Source organism: Sphaerodactylus townsendi, linkage group LG07 (genome assembly GCF_021028975.2).
Source record: "Sphaerodactylus townsendi isolate TG3544 linkage group LG07, MPM_Stown_v2.3, whole genome shotgun sequence".
Classification (NCBI taxonomy): domain Eukaryota; kingdom Metazoa; phylum Chordata; class Lepidosauria; order Squamata; family Sphaerodactylidae; genus Sphaerodactylus; species Sphaerodactylus townsendi.
Genome location: NC_059431.1, coordinates 68,691,204 through 68,706,722, shown reverse-complemented (window position 1 = coordinate 68,706,722; position 15,519 = coordinate 68,691,204). Strand labels below are relative to the sequence as shown.

At 40.7% G+C, this 15,519-nt stretch overlaps 1 protein-coding gene across 9 annotated transcripts in view; it reads left to right on the top strand.

Moving 5' to 3' along the window:
- Nucleotides 1-15,519, top strand: part of LOC125436451 (aminopeptidase O (putative)) — a 235,445-nt gene that overhangs the window by 200,994 nt on the left and 18,932 nt on the right. For all 9 annotated transcript variants that reach the window (XR_007245061.1, XM_048503443.1, XM_048503441.1 and 6 more), the window contains one exon: nt 14,079-14,165. Coding sequence is in view for 8 of the 9 variants with exons in the window: in XM_048503443.1 (XP_048359400.1) it covers nt 14,079-14,165 (87 nt within the window). In the remaining variant the exon portion in view is untranslated. The remainder of the gene's footprint in view (nt 1-14,078; nt 14,166-15,519) is intronic.

Here is a 15,519-nt window from a genome sequence, read left to right as displayed (position 1 = left end):
TGAGTCGTAGCTGGGAAGAATCTAGTTCTTGACTGATGAACTTACAACTCATTCCATTCGAATTCAAAGTAAGGTTTGATAGTTCTCCAGTAGTAGCACTGGAAGGGTTATGGTTAAATTGACTAGGAAAGAAAGGAATCAGGAAGGCTAATTACACAACGGTTTACCCAACGGTAAACCAGGAAGACTAATTACTCAGTTCTAGATCAGGGGTGGGCAATTATTTTTTCCATGGGGCCGCATAAGAAACAGAAAATACTGTGGAGGGCCGGGCCAAAAGGCAGGGGGGCGAGGCGCTTTTGAAAGCCCCGCAGAAGCCAGCAGCCAAGGCAACCGGCTTCTGCGGGGCTTTCAAAGGCGCCTCGCTCCCCAGCACGGCAGGGGGGCCAGTCAGGGTCATCCGGCGGGCCGGATGTGGCCCGCAGGCTGTATAGTGCCCAGGTCTGTTCTAGATCCTGGAGTGCAAAAACAAGAAGGAATGTAGAACATTAGGTTTTCAGATAACATCTACTCTTCCCAGCAAACTTGTCTAGAAAATCAACAACGTGGTTGCACCATGTGATTCATGAAATAAACACAACTCAGATAAGCAAATCATTTATGCAATGATACCATGATCGGGATGAGGGTGGTAGTGGTCTGCATGCCATTCAGGTTTCGGTCTTATGAGCAAGACATTTGTACCATGCCGTACTATCATATAAAAACCAGTAATCAAGAAACTGAGGAGTAACAAAGGAACAAATATATTGTGTACAGGACATATGTTGTTTCTGATGTTGCATAAGTAGATTTCATAAATACAGTCTAAAATGAAAAGAAGTCATGGAAAAAGGCTAATGGCTTTATTTTAGTATATGTTTTGTGAGATAGCATTGATTTCAGGAGATGCACACAGCTGTTGTTGTCTGTGCCATAATGAGTTTTGTCCTTCCAACTATTTTTTGCACTCAATTAAAGCAGCACATGGAATTAGTCTATGTTGCATCATGCTACAATTCCCAGAGTTCTTGGAGGTTCATCCAAAACCCAGAGGAATCCAGACATCATGATAGTTAACCCTCCCCCAGGAGAGACCTGCCCCATTGCATGGCAATCAGTGGGCCCAGAGCGGAGCAATATTGACAGAGGGAGTGCACTCCTGGAGAAAGGGTCTGCCAGGCACTCATAGGAAACTACTCTCTTCCCACTTATGCTGCTGACAGGCTTCCACTCCCCCAGATGGTGTGGGAGTGCCCATGCTAGGGCAACACAGAGCATTCCAGCATTCACATATGAAGGGGTTCCCCAACAAGGGAAAGAGGGAGCAGCACTTTCTGAGTTTCAAACTTCGACTTCCTGCAAGAGTATTCCAGGTCATTATTATCTGGATAGATCATCATGTGCCAGCACTGCAAAGACACCAGCTTCATGGAACAGTCCTGGGAACTGAACTGTGGCAGTAGAGGTGAGGCTATGCCAACGGGGGGCTTTTTGTAGTTTACTAATGCAGCTCTGGTGGTATATTCCATGGCTTTTGTTGCTGCAACTTTGCACCGGAAAAGTGAATGCACTTGGCCTGAAGGGGCTCAGAGAGCCAACTTCATCCCCACTGCTAGGAATGCCCCTTTTGGCACCACTGTGACCTCTATGCCAGAGGGACACTGCCATAATGGGTATACTGGCCCCCCTGCATCGTGCACTTATGTGGTTCCCCAGTGCTGGCATATGTGTCCCAGCAGCATCATAATTGCCCCTTAAACTAATGCAAGCGTTATTTATGCAGGCATCAGGGTCATGCTGCGTGCACAACACTTTCTCACCTTCAGCTTTGGATTGTGCTGTAAATATGACCTGGCAAATTATAGTTTGTTTTATGAAGCAGACTTGCATGTCACAAAACTAGGGGAATAGGAGGAGGGAATATCTGAGCCCAAATTTCAAGTATGTGACATTCAACTATGGGGTTGGTGTTACATAAGCTAAACCAGGGTGTAACCTTAGATATTTAAAAGCTATACTAAAAATTGAAGTTACAAGTAACTCCTGATAGCTTTTTTTTTTGCATAAAGAAAATATGCTCAAAGTTTTTTGAAATGTCAGTTTATTTTCTGTTCCAAATTTGAACCACAAAGACTGACAAAAACTTTCCAAGAATAAATCAGCCAGTGGGTACATAAATATTTATTATTAAACTAGTTTAGCTAGGGTATGAACTGTGGCTTCTGTACCAATACAACATTATACAGAAATAGTTTGCATTACTTTTGTGACATGGTTACTGGCAATGCTGACCGGAAATTCCTTTATTTTTCACAATCTAAGGTATCAAAATCTATATATATAAAAAGCTAACAGTGTTTTTGTTGATGATAGTATAACTCAGTAACTGCTGGGCCAATTCCTCTGAAAACTCCCAGCCACTATAGTCAGCCAGGCGAGAGTGTTTTTAGATATTCACATACCTGAAATTTCACACCTGGCCCAGGTAAAACGCCTTTTTCCTAGCGCTCCATGGTGAAGGACATGCAGCTGCCTGTGTGTAACTGTCACCCTTAGAATGTTCGTGCAGCTTAGAATGTTCACTCAGATGGCCAGAGATGAGCAGTGAAAACAGTACATAGGCAGTAACTCGAGTGGAAGTGAAACACATACAGACACATACACATGAGGGAGAGGGAAGGGAGGGAGAGGGATGGAGGGGTGGCATGCAAGGGAAGAGAGGGAGGGAGAGGAAAGGGATGGAGGGGGAGGCATGCAAGGGAAGAGAAGTGAGAGAGGGGAAAGAGTGAGGGGTGGCATGCAAGGGAGGGAAGGCAGGGGGCCCAGCATCTTGATATGACCCACTCACCCTAGCGGAGGGAAAGGGAAGGGAAGGAGGGGGAGGGGTGGCATGCAAGGGAAGAGAAGTGAGGGAGGGAAGAGAGTGAGGGGCGACATGCAAGGGACAGGAAGGAGGGGCCAGGCACCCTAGATTCCCTGAATACTGCGGTTACAGTTAAGAAAATCAGGCACGCATTACTCAGGAGTAAGCTTGGTACAGCAATCGTGACATACTTTGAATGGCTGCGTCGCGCCCCTCAGAGGGTTTCCTCAGAAGCGACACCCATTGCCACCAACCAAACTTACTCCCAGGTAAAGGATCATGACCAGCCAGCCTAGATGTGTGGGAGGGGTGCCATCAATGACATCGCACAGTATCAGGCTGCGTGTTTGCATGAGCACGTACTGCTGGCCTCTGCAATTGATTTGCTGCTACTGTTCCTTTCTCATTTCACCACAATAAGCCACAGCAACGCGTGGCCGGGCCCTGCTAGTTGTATATAAGAATTCTGTCCCACAGAGTTGCATTGATTGGTTCACCTCCTGGGGTTTCGAAGACTTTGTCTCATCCTTCCTAAACCTGCGATGCTTTGAAGTTTTGGGAACAATTACAGTAAAATTTGGGTGCTGTGTGGTTTCCGGGCTGTATGGCCGTGTTCTAGCAGCATTCTCTCCTGACGTTTCGCCTGCATCTGTGGCTGGCATCTTCAGAGGATCTGATGTTGGGAAAGCAAGTGGAGTATATATCTGTCCAGGGTGTGTGGGGAGTGTCCAGGGTGGGTGGGGAAACCTTGTCTGTGAGTAACAAAGGCGGCAACCAGGTCAATAGTTGAGGGGATCTGAATAGAAGTATGAGTAACAATGAAGACTATAGCCTGGGAGTAACCCTGTAGATAGCAAGGTCACTGGTGGGAGCATCTGAATAGAATGGACAGATATATACTCCACTTGCTTTCCCAACATCAGATCCTCTGAAGATGCCAGCCACAGATGCAGGCGAAACGTCAGGAGAGAATGCTGCTAAAACACGGCCATACAGCCCGGAAACCACACAGCACCCAAGTGATTCCGGCCGTGAAAGCCTTCGACAATACAATTACAGTAAAGCCTGGATGGCTTCTATGTGGGTGGGAAATTTAAGATTTTCCCAACTATGTGGCATTATTAACCCTGTCTCCATAGCAACCATTTCTTCCCAACACTACTGGGGGCTGGTTTAATTTTTTTAATTGCACTGCCAACCTTTTATGGCCATGCTGGACCAGCCCTTCCCACCAGCATCCGCCACAAGCCTGCAACTCCAAGCCAGCTCACTCAGTGGTTAGCTCACAGGGCAACATGTGACTGGCTTGGAGTGACAGCAGCCTTCCCTGCCATTCCCAAGTAGCGAACAGGTAAGTCTGTGTCATGAATATTGTTGTAACAATAGGTATAACAGGTTCTCTGAACTATTAGCTTTTTTAAAAAGTCAAATCTTTAGTTGTGGAAACCTAAGGAAGAAGGCATACATTTGCAATGGGGCTAAAAACTTACTTGTTAAAAAGGAACCTGAAAGTCCACAGAACCTGTTGCACCTATTGTGACAGCTGTATATTGATATAACAATATTTTAACACTGATTCTAGGACTGCCAACTCATGGTTGGGAAATTCCTAAGGATTTGGTGATGGAGCCTAAGGTGGGCAAGGTTTGGGGAGGGGAGGGGACATAATCCACTTTCCACAGCAGTCATTTACTCAGGAGAACTGATCTATATAGGCTGGAGATCAGCTGTAGTTCTGGTGTACCAGTGGGACTGGGGTATACGGATTTGCTTTAAGTTTACCTCAATGGAAAGTTTTGTTTTGAGGGTTTGTTTGGGGAGGCTGTGTGAGGGTACTGAGTGAGTGTACCTAGCCTATGTTAGGACACTGTATTTGAATAGCTGTAAGTTGGAACATTTAAAAAACGAACTGTTCAATCTGTGAAACATCCCTGAAACTAACATCTCAACTAAACCATAACTGAGTACTCTTAAATACTGTGCTAAAGAAACCAAAAACTATAAGTCTCTGTGCCAAGCTCTCTTGTGAATAGTGTAAATATATTCCTCTTTGCTCATTTGCCTCATCCAAATCCATCTCCAAGTTAATATTCCTACTTTTACCATCTTCTCTGCCTTTTAAATAAATCTGCGTTATTGTTTAAGTTTACATTTGCCTCAGTATATTTCTTTTATTGGTACCTTTGTGAAGGGTAGTGCCTGTGGGAAAGGAAAATAAAAGTCAGAGGACATCCTCTGCCTTTTGGTGTGATTACAGGGCTGAGGGAAAGTGCTTTCAAACAAACACTACCTTATTTCTGAAGCACCTCAGTCCCTGAAGGGAAAAGGTGGGGAAAATAAATGTGAGTGGTTTCCCTGCCTTGGTGATAATGGAGGTTGAATAAGGTGTCTGTCATAGTTTCCAGGACCTGATCTTTTGTCATACATGCCAGTACAAGAACCTCTACTCTTGCCCTTCGGCAGCAATCCCCATCTGAAGAACTGAATCCTTTATGTAATGAGGGAGGGTCACATAAAGAGCTGCCATCCTTTTTTTTTTTTAATGAGTTTTAGGTTTTAAGAAAGGTCATATGATAAATGTCAACATGACAGTAATTAGAAGGAAACAAATAACAGAAGGGAAGAAATAAATGGTTACATGAATAATTTCTGCTGTTTTGCTTTAATAAGCCATCAAGTGCTGTTCCTGAGAAGATTTTGTAAGAAATTGTGATCACCCTTTGATATTATGCCAGAAGTTCCTAGCAACGGCATCGTTGGAGCTGTGAATGGTAACTGTGATACTTGCTTTGTCTTGCAGACAAATCACAACAGTCATAGGAGGTGATAGAATTGAACTCCCCTAACTGGTTTAGCCTCGCTGGAGTCAAAGGAGCTAGGCTGGCTGAGTGCGAGTTGGCTTGCATAAAAGAGCTGGTTTCTCTCTCTGTCTTCAAAAGACAGGGTGGGTATCCTGCTCAGGATCATTTTCTGTGTGTATATTTCTGTCTGCTGGTGAACTGGGAGTTTCTAGTAGCCCAGAAGGCCTTGGTATCTACCTTCTTGCTATGGTGTGCTGTAAAAGGAAATGCCAGATCTTCTAAATTTGCCACAAGGACCTGAATAAAAAACTGATACAGCTGATGATGGTCAGATTTCATTGCTGATGTACATTCAGAATTTCTTTTTGAAGTTCTGCTGATGCCTTGAGTGGGAATGCAGTATTAGTCAAAGTATGTACTACAGCTGGCTTGGTTGCAGTTGTTCAGCAGTGATAGAAGGAAATTTCCTGACTGCCAGTTCCACAATTTTCACAACTATTCAGTTGGCATTGATGCACAATATTATGACAAACTGTAATTAGCAAATACATTTATATTATTGATTTAAAACATTTTAATGCTTCTTTTCCAACCCATCAAGATCCACAAGACAGCAAACATATAAAAATTAAACAATTAAAATACAGTTAAAATTATATAGTAATTGAATTACCATGTAAACTCGAGTATAAGACGACCCGAATATAAGCCGAGGCACCTAATTTTACCACAAAAAACTGGGAAAACTTATTGACTCGAGTATAAGTCTAGGGTGGGAAATGCAGCAGCTTCTGGTAAAGTTCAAAAATAAAAATAGATACCAATAAAATTACATTAATTGAGGCATCAGTAGGTTAAATGTTTTTGAATATTTATTTTAAAGAAAAATAGTAAACTATCTCTGTAAATTGAAAAGAGGGTCAACAAAAACAATATGGTGTCAACAATAACTTTAAAAGTACAAAAACCTTAGCTCAATCAGCAACCATGCTAAAATACAAGAGTTAAAATCCTTCAAAACTGGATTCCTCCTCCTCATCTCTATGCCCAAATGTAACCCAACTTATTTATTTTTTATTTATTTTTATTTATTATTTCGGCTTTTATACCACCCGATCTCCGGAGGGCTCCGGGCGGTGAACAGCAAAAATTCAGAGACAACAGGAGCAAATCACACATACAATATAAATATAAATACATAGGCTCCATCTCATGTCAACAATAAAATAACTTAAAACCAGCGAAAACAGATTAATACATAAAAAGCATAAAAAGCAGGTGTCCAACCTCAAATTTAAAACCTACCCCCAGAAGAAGGGGGGACGGTAGGCCCCTCAATATGAGGGGACCCTGATGTAACAGCCCCAAAAACGAGGGGCAATAGGGAGCGGTAGGGGGCACCACATCAGCGGCTGGACACTCCAAAGGCCCGGTGGAACAACACAGTCTTACAGGCCCTGCGGAACTCACCCAGGTCCCGCAGGGCCCGGACAGCTGGAGGAAGGGTGTTCCACCAGGCCGGGGCCAGTGCTGTAAAAGTCCTGGCCCGCGTGGAGGCCAGCCGCATCATCGAGGGGCCAGGGATCACCAGCAAATTGGCCTCTGCTGATCGCAGAGGCCGAGTAGGGACATATGGGGTGATGCAGATCTGCAGATCTAACCTAAACTTAGATTTTAAGAGGGATATTATCAGAAAGGGAAAAGGAATTAAAGTCTTTGACAGTGTGATCCCACCTTGTGACCCTTAACATTCACCAGACTTACAACAAAAGAAACTGTAAATCTGTCTTCTGTTTCATAAACAATAGTGTGCAGTATAACAATGAAATTTGGCAAACCAATACAGAAACAATAATCAACAAATAATAGTTCTGGCCTGCTAAGCAAAACAGACTAGCAGGGTCCCAGTCCTTTACAGTTCTCTCTGGCTGTGTCCTGTGGCACTGTTGATGGACTTGCAGCTTTGCTGTTCTTTGCTGAGCCCTCTCTCCTTATTGTCAAGCCTTCAAGGGTAGCCCCGAACTATGCAAAAACAGTTCATAACAACTGAACTCTGTGAAGTTGACAGGCTCCAGCTACAGGCCTCTTAACAATTCTGAGGAAAATAATATTTATATAGCATCCATTATAACATTTTATAACAGGAAATCAAAATAGTCACTAATACTATACTAATAAACACAATATCCCCTTCTCAACAATTAATACAAACATTCTCATACCTGAAATATGCAAATACAGTTCATAACAACTGAACTCTGAGGGACTGAATTCTCAGGAGATGGAGCCTTTTCTTTCTTATATGGAAAATTCCCCTTCTAATTCTTCCATATATGGAAAATCCCCCCTCTAAAAATGTTCTGCAGTTGTATTACTCTTAAAGAAGAAAGAGAATTCAACATTGGAAAGGGTTTGATGAGGCTTTGAGCGAAGGTTAGATCTGCAGACACCAATCCCCCCTACACCCAGTAATTTTCCTGTATAGTACTTAATATCAGGGAAAATCTGAGCTCTTTAGCTCCCCCTAACGGACCCTGGGTTACACAAACAGAGCTTCAGCTATAGCACATACAGTTGTGTATAAATACTGTATATACTTGAGTATAAGACCCGAATATAATCTGAGGGGGGCCTTTTCAGCATAAAAAATGTGCTGAAAAAGTTGACTTTTACACGAGTATATACAGTAAATACTTTTACTAATGTTAGGGAATAGTGAGATCTGGTTTTCCACTTCGTTTCTGTTCTAAATATAATTAAAACTAAAACAAAGAAGGTAATGAACTTTTCATGATTATTTACAGATAAACACTCCTAATACTATCCTGCTTTACAATAATTATTCATATGTCTTCACTACCACACAGTGGTAGGAAGGAAATACATTTTCATTGACAAGCCTCTTAAAAACTTCATTCTTCATTGTTTTTGTACACCATTTGCAGCTCCAACATGTTAGCTTGTTACCACTGGGGGAGGTGGCTCCTTTGCGATCACTGAATGATCCCAACTGATCTACTAAATGTCATATTTCATGATCTTGAGAACATTCACTTGCTGAGATTAAACGAAGCCCTTGTACTGCCATTGATCTGGGAAGGGAACCAAGACTCAATTTTATTGCCAGAGCAAGGAAACCAACACTTTTTTCTCCCTGCATTGCTCTTGAATTTTATTATACAACCAATTTTAGTATTTTAGTAAATGTGTATAGGTAGAAGAATCTCTCTAACGGACACAAAAGCCACAGGACTGGCACCCCTAGTTATCTTGAAAACTCTCACGTACAAAAATTTGGTGCAGCTCTATTTGTAGAAGATAATTTCTTGTGTCTTGTGGTGTCAGTATTTTCTGATATATGATTAAATCATTGTTCTGTCCTTGTAAGAGGAGAATGTGGGGCTGGAGATTTTCAATTTGCATATGCTTTTCAGTGTATGATGCATTAGAAGTTCTGAAACCTTGAGCATTGATACATACACCTGGGTCTGGTATGAAGGCACCCAATTCACAAATTGTTTGGAGGCTAAGCAAGCCTAGAACTTGCAAGAGCCTACAGGAGTCAGTGGAACCTCAGGTATTTGTGAAAGAGAGGCAAAATTAACCCTGAAAGCTTTGCAGTCATTCAGTAGGGAAACCCAACAACCCCCAAGGAAGAGAACCCTCTCCTGAAAGTGCCAATGGGACACTTTATGGGTTGTGAAATGGAGTGGATCCCAACCCACAAGACCCACACAGACAGGCCAGACTTTACCATTCCTGCCCAACTGGAAGATAGCCTAGAAACAGTTTCCATACAAGATTTGCGGAGTGGTATTTCCATTATTTTGACCTCTCTGGTGCCCCCAGGGAACCAAGGTGCCAGGCCCCCAATACTTCACGGATTATGAAAGTTCTTTTAGCCTCTTCACTCATGTAAACTATCTGTGGAACCAACTCATGCATTCTGCTTTCCTACACGTCCTCTGTACAAGGACAGTCAAAAGATAGTCCTTTCCAATATGAAGAGGTCCTTTTCATATGAAACAGGTTATCACTGGGAGTGGGAAACTATTCCAATTAGGACAATGTCATGAAGCGGTTTTTTAAAAAGCCTCCATGATCTTAATTAATGTATTTTATTGGAACTTGTTTGCTTTTGTACAATTTAAACTTCTTTAGAATTGTTGTCTCCTGGCGCCTTTCAAATTAAATCCAGCTATTAGCATTGTTTACTTACTTCTCCCTGAAGCTAGACTCCTTTCTCAAGACCAAAGACGTTGTTTTTGTTTTTAATAAAACACATGTTTTGAATTATGTGCTCTAGAAGATAATGTTTGCAAGTCTCCAAAGTAGATGATTTTATTTTTATACTTTCATATTTTTAATGTATGTATATGGATAGCCTCTGTTCCCTCAGATCCTAAAATTCAACCTATAAATGGTATGTGCTTTCACAATATTAATCCTTTTAGAGGAGGTAATTATTCTAAGGAGAAATTACCAAATTGCACACAAATTTTGCTTCTGTAGTTGGAAGGAGTATTTTCCTGCCTACCAAAACACACCATCCCATTTTGCTGCTAAAGATTAATTTTCAATCCAAAAATATTATTTTCCAAGTCATTGATTGCAGTGGAAGTTATGTCCAAACAGTTATGCTTAGACATATAATTCTAGGTACACAGATATGTGATCAGACATTCAAAATGCTGGAAATGGAATCAAAATAGGCTAACATAGCTCTCAGCCAGTTGATTTCAATGAATTTTAGAGGGGTGTAATTCTGTTTAGACAAAATAGAGAGCTCTTTAACACCCTAAACTTTAACGTAAGGCTGAAATCCTATATATTATGAATTTCCATGGATTTTTAAAGTGTTAAGGTGACCAAGCTATACATGGATCTGTGCTTATGTTGACCGTCTTTTGATGCTAATTTGTGCATAAATCCAACTAAATACCTCTGATTACAAATTATTGTACCATGAAAAAAAAAGTACCTCAGTGGTAAAATATGTATACCATTGTCACCTGCAGCACTGAATTTACCATATTTACTTAAAAGGTGATCCCCCCTCTAAAAATGTTCTGCAGTTGTATTATTCTTAAAGAAGAAAGTGAATTCAACATTGGAAAGGGTTTGCTGAGGTTTTGAGCGAAGGTTAGATCTGCAGACACCAATCCCCCCTACACCCAGTAATTTTCCTGTATAGTACTTAATATAGGGAATCAGAAGGCCAACTTTAAGTCTAAGGATGCAACAACAGTGTCTTTTGTTCAGAAGGTTCCGAGTTACTTAAGAACCAGAACAGATACATACTATGAAATAATCCAACTGTCTGACCAGAAGCAGTGTGGGATATTGCTAATCAATTGGTGTCAAATTACAGATTTTCCTGTAGTTTCTGACATTATACTGTGTTTAGCTAAAAATGAAGTGTATATGCAAAATGTAATCCCTATCCCTTGTTTTAGCTGTTTGTTAAACTGCTCTTAAAACATCCCATGTTCATAACTGCTGTGGGCCTGATTTTTCTGTTCTTTCCAAAGGAATTGAATGGAAATGCTTTTTCTTTCTGTTAACGCTAAACAAACGTTAAACAAAAAAATATAAAGACACTGCTTTTTTCTGCTTGTTCCATCCAGTTTTGCTAAGGTTTATTTCTCCTGTTCATTTGTGCTTCAGAAGGTGATTTATTCCTGACAAGCAGTTACTAAGATAATAAACTTTTAGTTGTAAGAAATAATGATGGCACCTATATTTTAGTGCTAGCAAAATTTGCTGATTCTTCTTCCAGTTTTGGTACAGTTTTTTATGTAGGAGTTCCCTAAGCAGCAAACAGTGCAAAATGTTCTTGATATTTAACAGGAACTTCTTTCTTATGCAGTCCCTAGTGACGAATTCTAATACGTAGATGGTTTGAGGTAGCTTGGCACCTTCAGTTTAGAGGATCAGGCTAGCTATCTTGTTTTTATTTTTGAGTCAGCGCAGACTGTTTGCTCCACTTTAGATCCTTGTTTACTCACTGCTGTGCAATCATGGCTTTGTCTATACCCCCTACTCTTCCCTGTGATGCTGTTGCGTAGTAGACTGCTCAAAAAGTGCATAAGATAGAATAAAAGGATCATCCATATATAGTTCACTTCTATGTTTGAGGAATCTGGGACATTATTATCATAGCAACACTTGCCTCTTCACCAAAATAGGCTGACTTGCCATCCCACATGCCCCTAAACCAACATGAGAGTTGCTTTCATCTATCAAGGTTGTGCTATCCCACATACGGTACCTATTGTAAAAATAGGAACAACATGGTTGGTTATAACAAAATAGAAGGATGTCCTCAAGGTCTTCTCCCTCTGATCCTCCAGGATAAGTTTCTGTCCAACTGGCAAAAGTCAGTTCAAATTTCCATGCAACAGATGGGATTCCCAGTAGAAATTCTCATAGCCATTGGAGCTGAAAGGGCCCATATACTAGTCAAACAAAAAATAGCTGACATAGGGAGAAAAACAGACTTACAGAAGTGCCCTAAATTCCTTGCACCGGAAGATGGCAAGTTAGTACAGCACCATACCTGTTCTTTTTAGAAAACAGCAGCACGAGAAGAGCTTTTACATTGGCCAGATGCAACTCTCTTCCCTCCTTACTGCTAGAGGGAAAATATAATAAAGTTCCTTACAAAAAAAGGCTTTGTCCCTGCCCCCTAGGTGAAACTGACACTATTGATCATATGTTTTTTAGATGCCCCATGTACGAACAGCCCTGAAAGGAAATTCTTAATCCTGCCCTGTCTGGCTTAACCGGCCTAAATCACAAAGATTTACTGGACTATACATTGTCGGGCAGAAACCAGAAAATCACACGGGAAAGTGCCCGTTTCTGTGCACTTATCTGTAAATATAAAAAGATATATCCTGTGGCCGAACTGTCAAGGGAAGGGAAGATTAGACCCGCTCAACTTTTAGATGACATGTCCGGAAGTCCAGCCTTTTAGTCAGTCCTTATAGGCTTCTTTTTAGCAATATTGTATGAGCCTTTTATACTTAAATTTTTCTCTCTGCTCCAATCATTATATTTTTACTTACTGTATCGCAATTTAGATGTAACAAGATTCCAAACATACGTCACTGAAATTTTTTTATATAAATTATTTAATTCCCATGAACCTCCTCTCTGTCAGCAATACAGATTATGTACTATCTCTGACCGATGTTTTATTGTTGCTGAATGGTGTATTTTTATCTTGTTGTTCTGGTCGTTGACCGTAAATAAAATGACTTGGAAGATTTGGAAAATAGAGGGAATCCACTTGGTTGGAAAAACTCGTGTGGATTGGTCCCATCCTTCATTATACACAGTGTGACAGTGGCGTATACCATGGAGAAGCAGTTTCTACACTGCCATAAGATGAGTTTGAACAGGGCTGTTATTCATAGGCAGATCTGCAGCTGGAAATCAGGATCCACTGACAAATTCTGACTGGTGGTATCCTTGGTTATCTTGTGGAAGTGCTCCCCAGCAAAGGCGTACCTATAAGGGGAAAGGTGGTGCGTCATGCACCGGGCATGCCCCGGTGGGGTGGAAAATTGTCCCTTCCTCCCCCACTGCTCCCCCCACCTACCTTAGTTTAAAAGCAGCCTGGTGAGAACTATCTTAGGCTCATTCCGCACATGCAGAATAATGCACTTTCAAACTGCTCTTTAAAGCTGTGCGGAATAGCAAAATCCAATTGCAAACAGTTGTGAAAGCGGTTCGAAAACGCATTATTTTGCGTGTGCGGAAGGGGCCTCAGTTTAAAAACAGCCTTTAAAAGCAGCCAAGTGGGAACTACACTTCCCAGGAGACCTTGCAAGCCACACTTCCTTCAGGACTATGTTTGAAATTCAGGTGCTATGAGTGCGACCTAAACAAACATGGTTGAAATCATTTTGATTCACATTGAGCCAAGAAAACCCTTTCACACAATAATACATTTCACAGTGTTTGTCTGGTTTGAAGAGTAAAGTGGCACCAAGAAATCTTAATTTTGTTGTTATTAAATGCTCCAGCATGCACTAACAATTTGTTTTGCCTAATTTGTTAAAAACTGTTAGCATCTGAATTTATATGGTATTGTGACAGTCCCTATGATGCTGCATTTTGTATATTTTGATTTATTGTTTTTAATTATGCAAAATGTGTGTTTATTTTTAGTCTGCTTGGTTAATGTTAATGATACGGGGTATATTGGCCAAGGACTGAAGATCACAATTGCTATTAAAAATAGAAATGTGCTGATAGGTTTTTTTAAAGGGGGGACACTAGTAATCAAGATCAAGGTCTTTAAAAATGCAATGATAAATACTTCCAGCTAAAGGATGTTAATGTTGTGTAGCAGTATTTAAATCAATGTTTATTTACCTTGCTAGTTTTTTACAGTAAATCCTCTTTTGCTTGTTTCCCCAAAGGTTCGACATCGATGGTGTGAACTTATTATTAAACATAAGTATATAGCAGGGTATGGTGATGTTGAGAAATTCCTCAAGGAAGACCAGGTCAGTATTGGACTAATAAATAAGTATTGTCATTGCTTGTTAACATTTCACCAACATGAATCTCATTCGATTTGTAATGTGTTGGTGGCACAATTCAAACCAGTCTTCCTTATCTTTGCAAATTCTTGCCAACTGTACTTCTACTCTTCCTGGTCCCCCCATTCTTCCTCTTCTTCTCTGTTCTTCTCATTCTCAATTTGTTGTTCTTAAGTCTGATTCAATTCAATAAATGTTTATTTATTTTATTTATATTCCACATGCAACTGCAAATGAAATACACTGGACACATGCAAATGCACCTCCCCCCTTCCCAAACTCACAAAACATGTACCCCATTGCACAATCACTCCTCACTGGGCCATGGAGAGAAACACATCTTACCGTGACATACCTCTGAGGATACTAGCCATAGATGCGGGCAAAACATCAGGAGCAAAAATTACCAGACCACACACTCAGAAAACACACATGGCCACACACCCAGAAAATGCACAACACCCAACATAGCAAAATTTCTCTTTGTCTTTGGTATGAAGCAAGCTATATTATCAAATGTGTTCAAAGGCTTTAAATGTTCAGATGTCTGAATCTGATTGTGAGTTTGGAACATACTGTTTTCATTGGCTGGCGGTTCAGCAAAACCAGTTGTTCTGTTCTCCATCCAATCATACTTTTTTCATAGGATAAATCAATATGAAACAAACTATTGGTTGAACTGTTTCAGTACTGTCTACTCTAAGTTGCAGTAATCTTCTAGGATCTCAGGCAGAAAAGTTCTTTCCCGAACGTCTATCTGAAATCTTTTAACTGGAGATAGCAGGGACTGAATCCAAGACAAAAATGGAAAACATGTACCCTGCTACTAAGCCATGGTTAGTTGCAAGTCTGTTCAGTCAGGTAGTTTATTGACACTTCTGACACCAAAACTGCAGATAACTTGTAGACTTTTGTCTAATCATCTTCAAATATCTGTGCAATTTGTGAAATGATAATGTGAGAACTCAAAGCAGTCCCTTGTGCTTTGCTGTCTTGAAAAACAACTTGGTTTTTCAGAAGTCTGAAGAAAATGCAAATGTGACCATTTAACATTGAGGATTACAGAACCACTACTGTTTACTGAATTTGGATGTTTGCATTTTAGAGAAATAATCATGAAATATTCCTATCAGAATCCAAATGTTCACTTACGATCTTTATTTTCTATTTTGGCAGTAGGTTGCAGAAAGCTTACTTTTGGAAAAGAGTAGTTTTGTTATAGTTTAATCCCAATCATGAAGTTTTCTGAATAAGAGCTATTGTGCAGTTACAGACTAAGAACTCAACTCTTGCCTTGTTTGATCAAACCAGAGGTCCA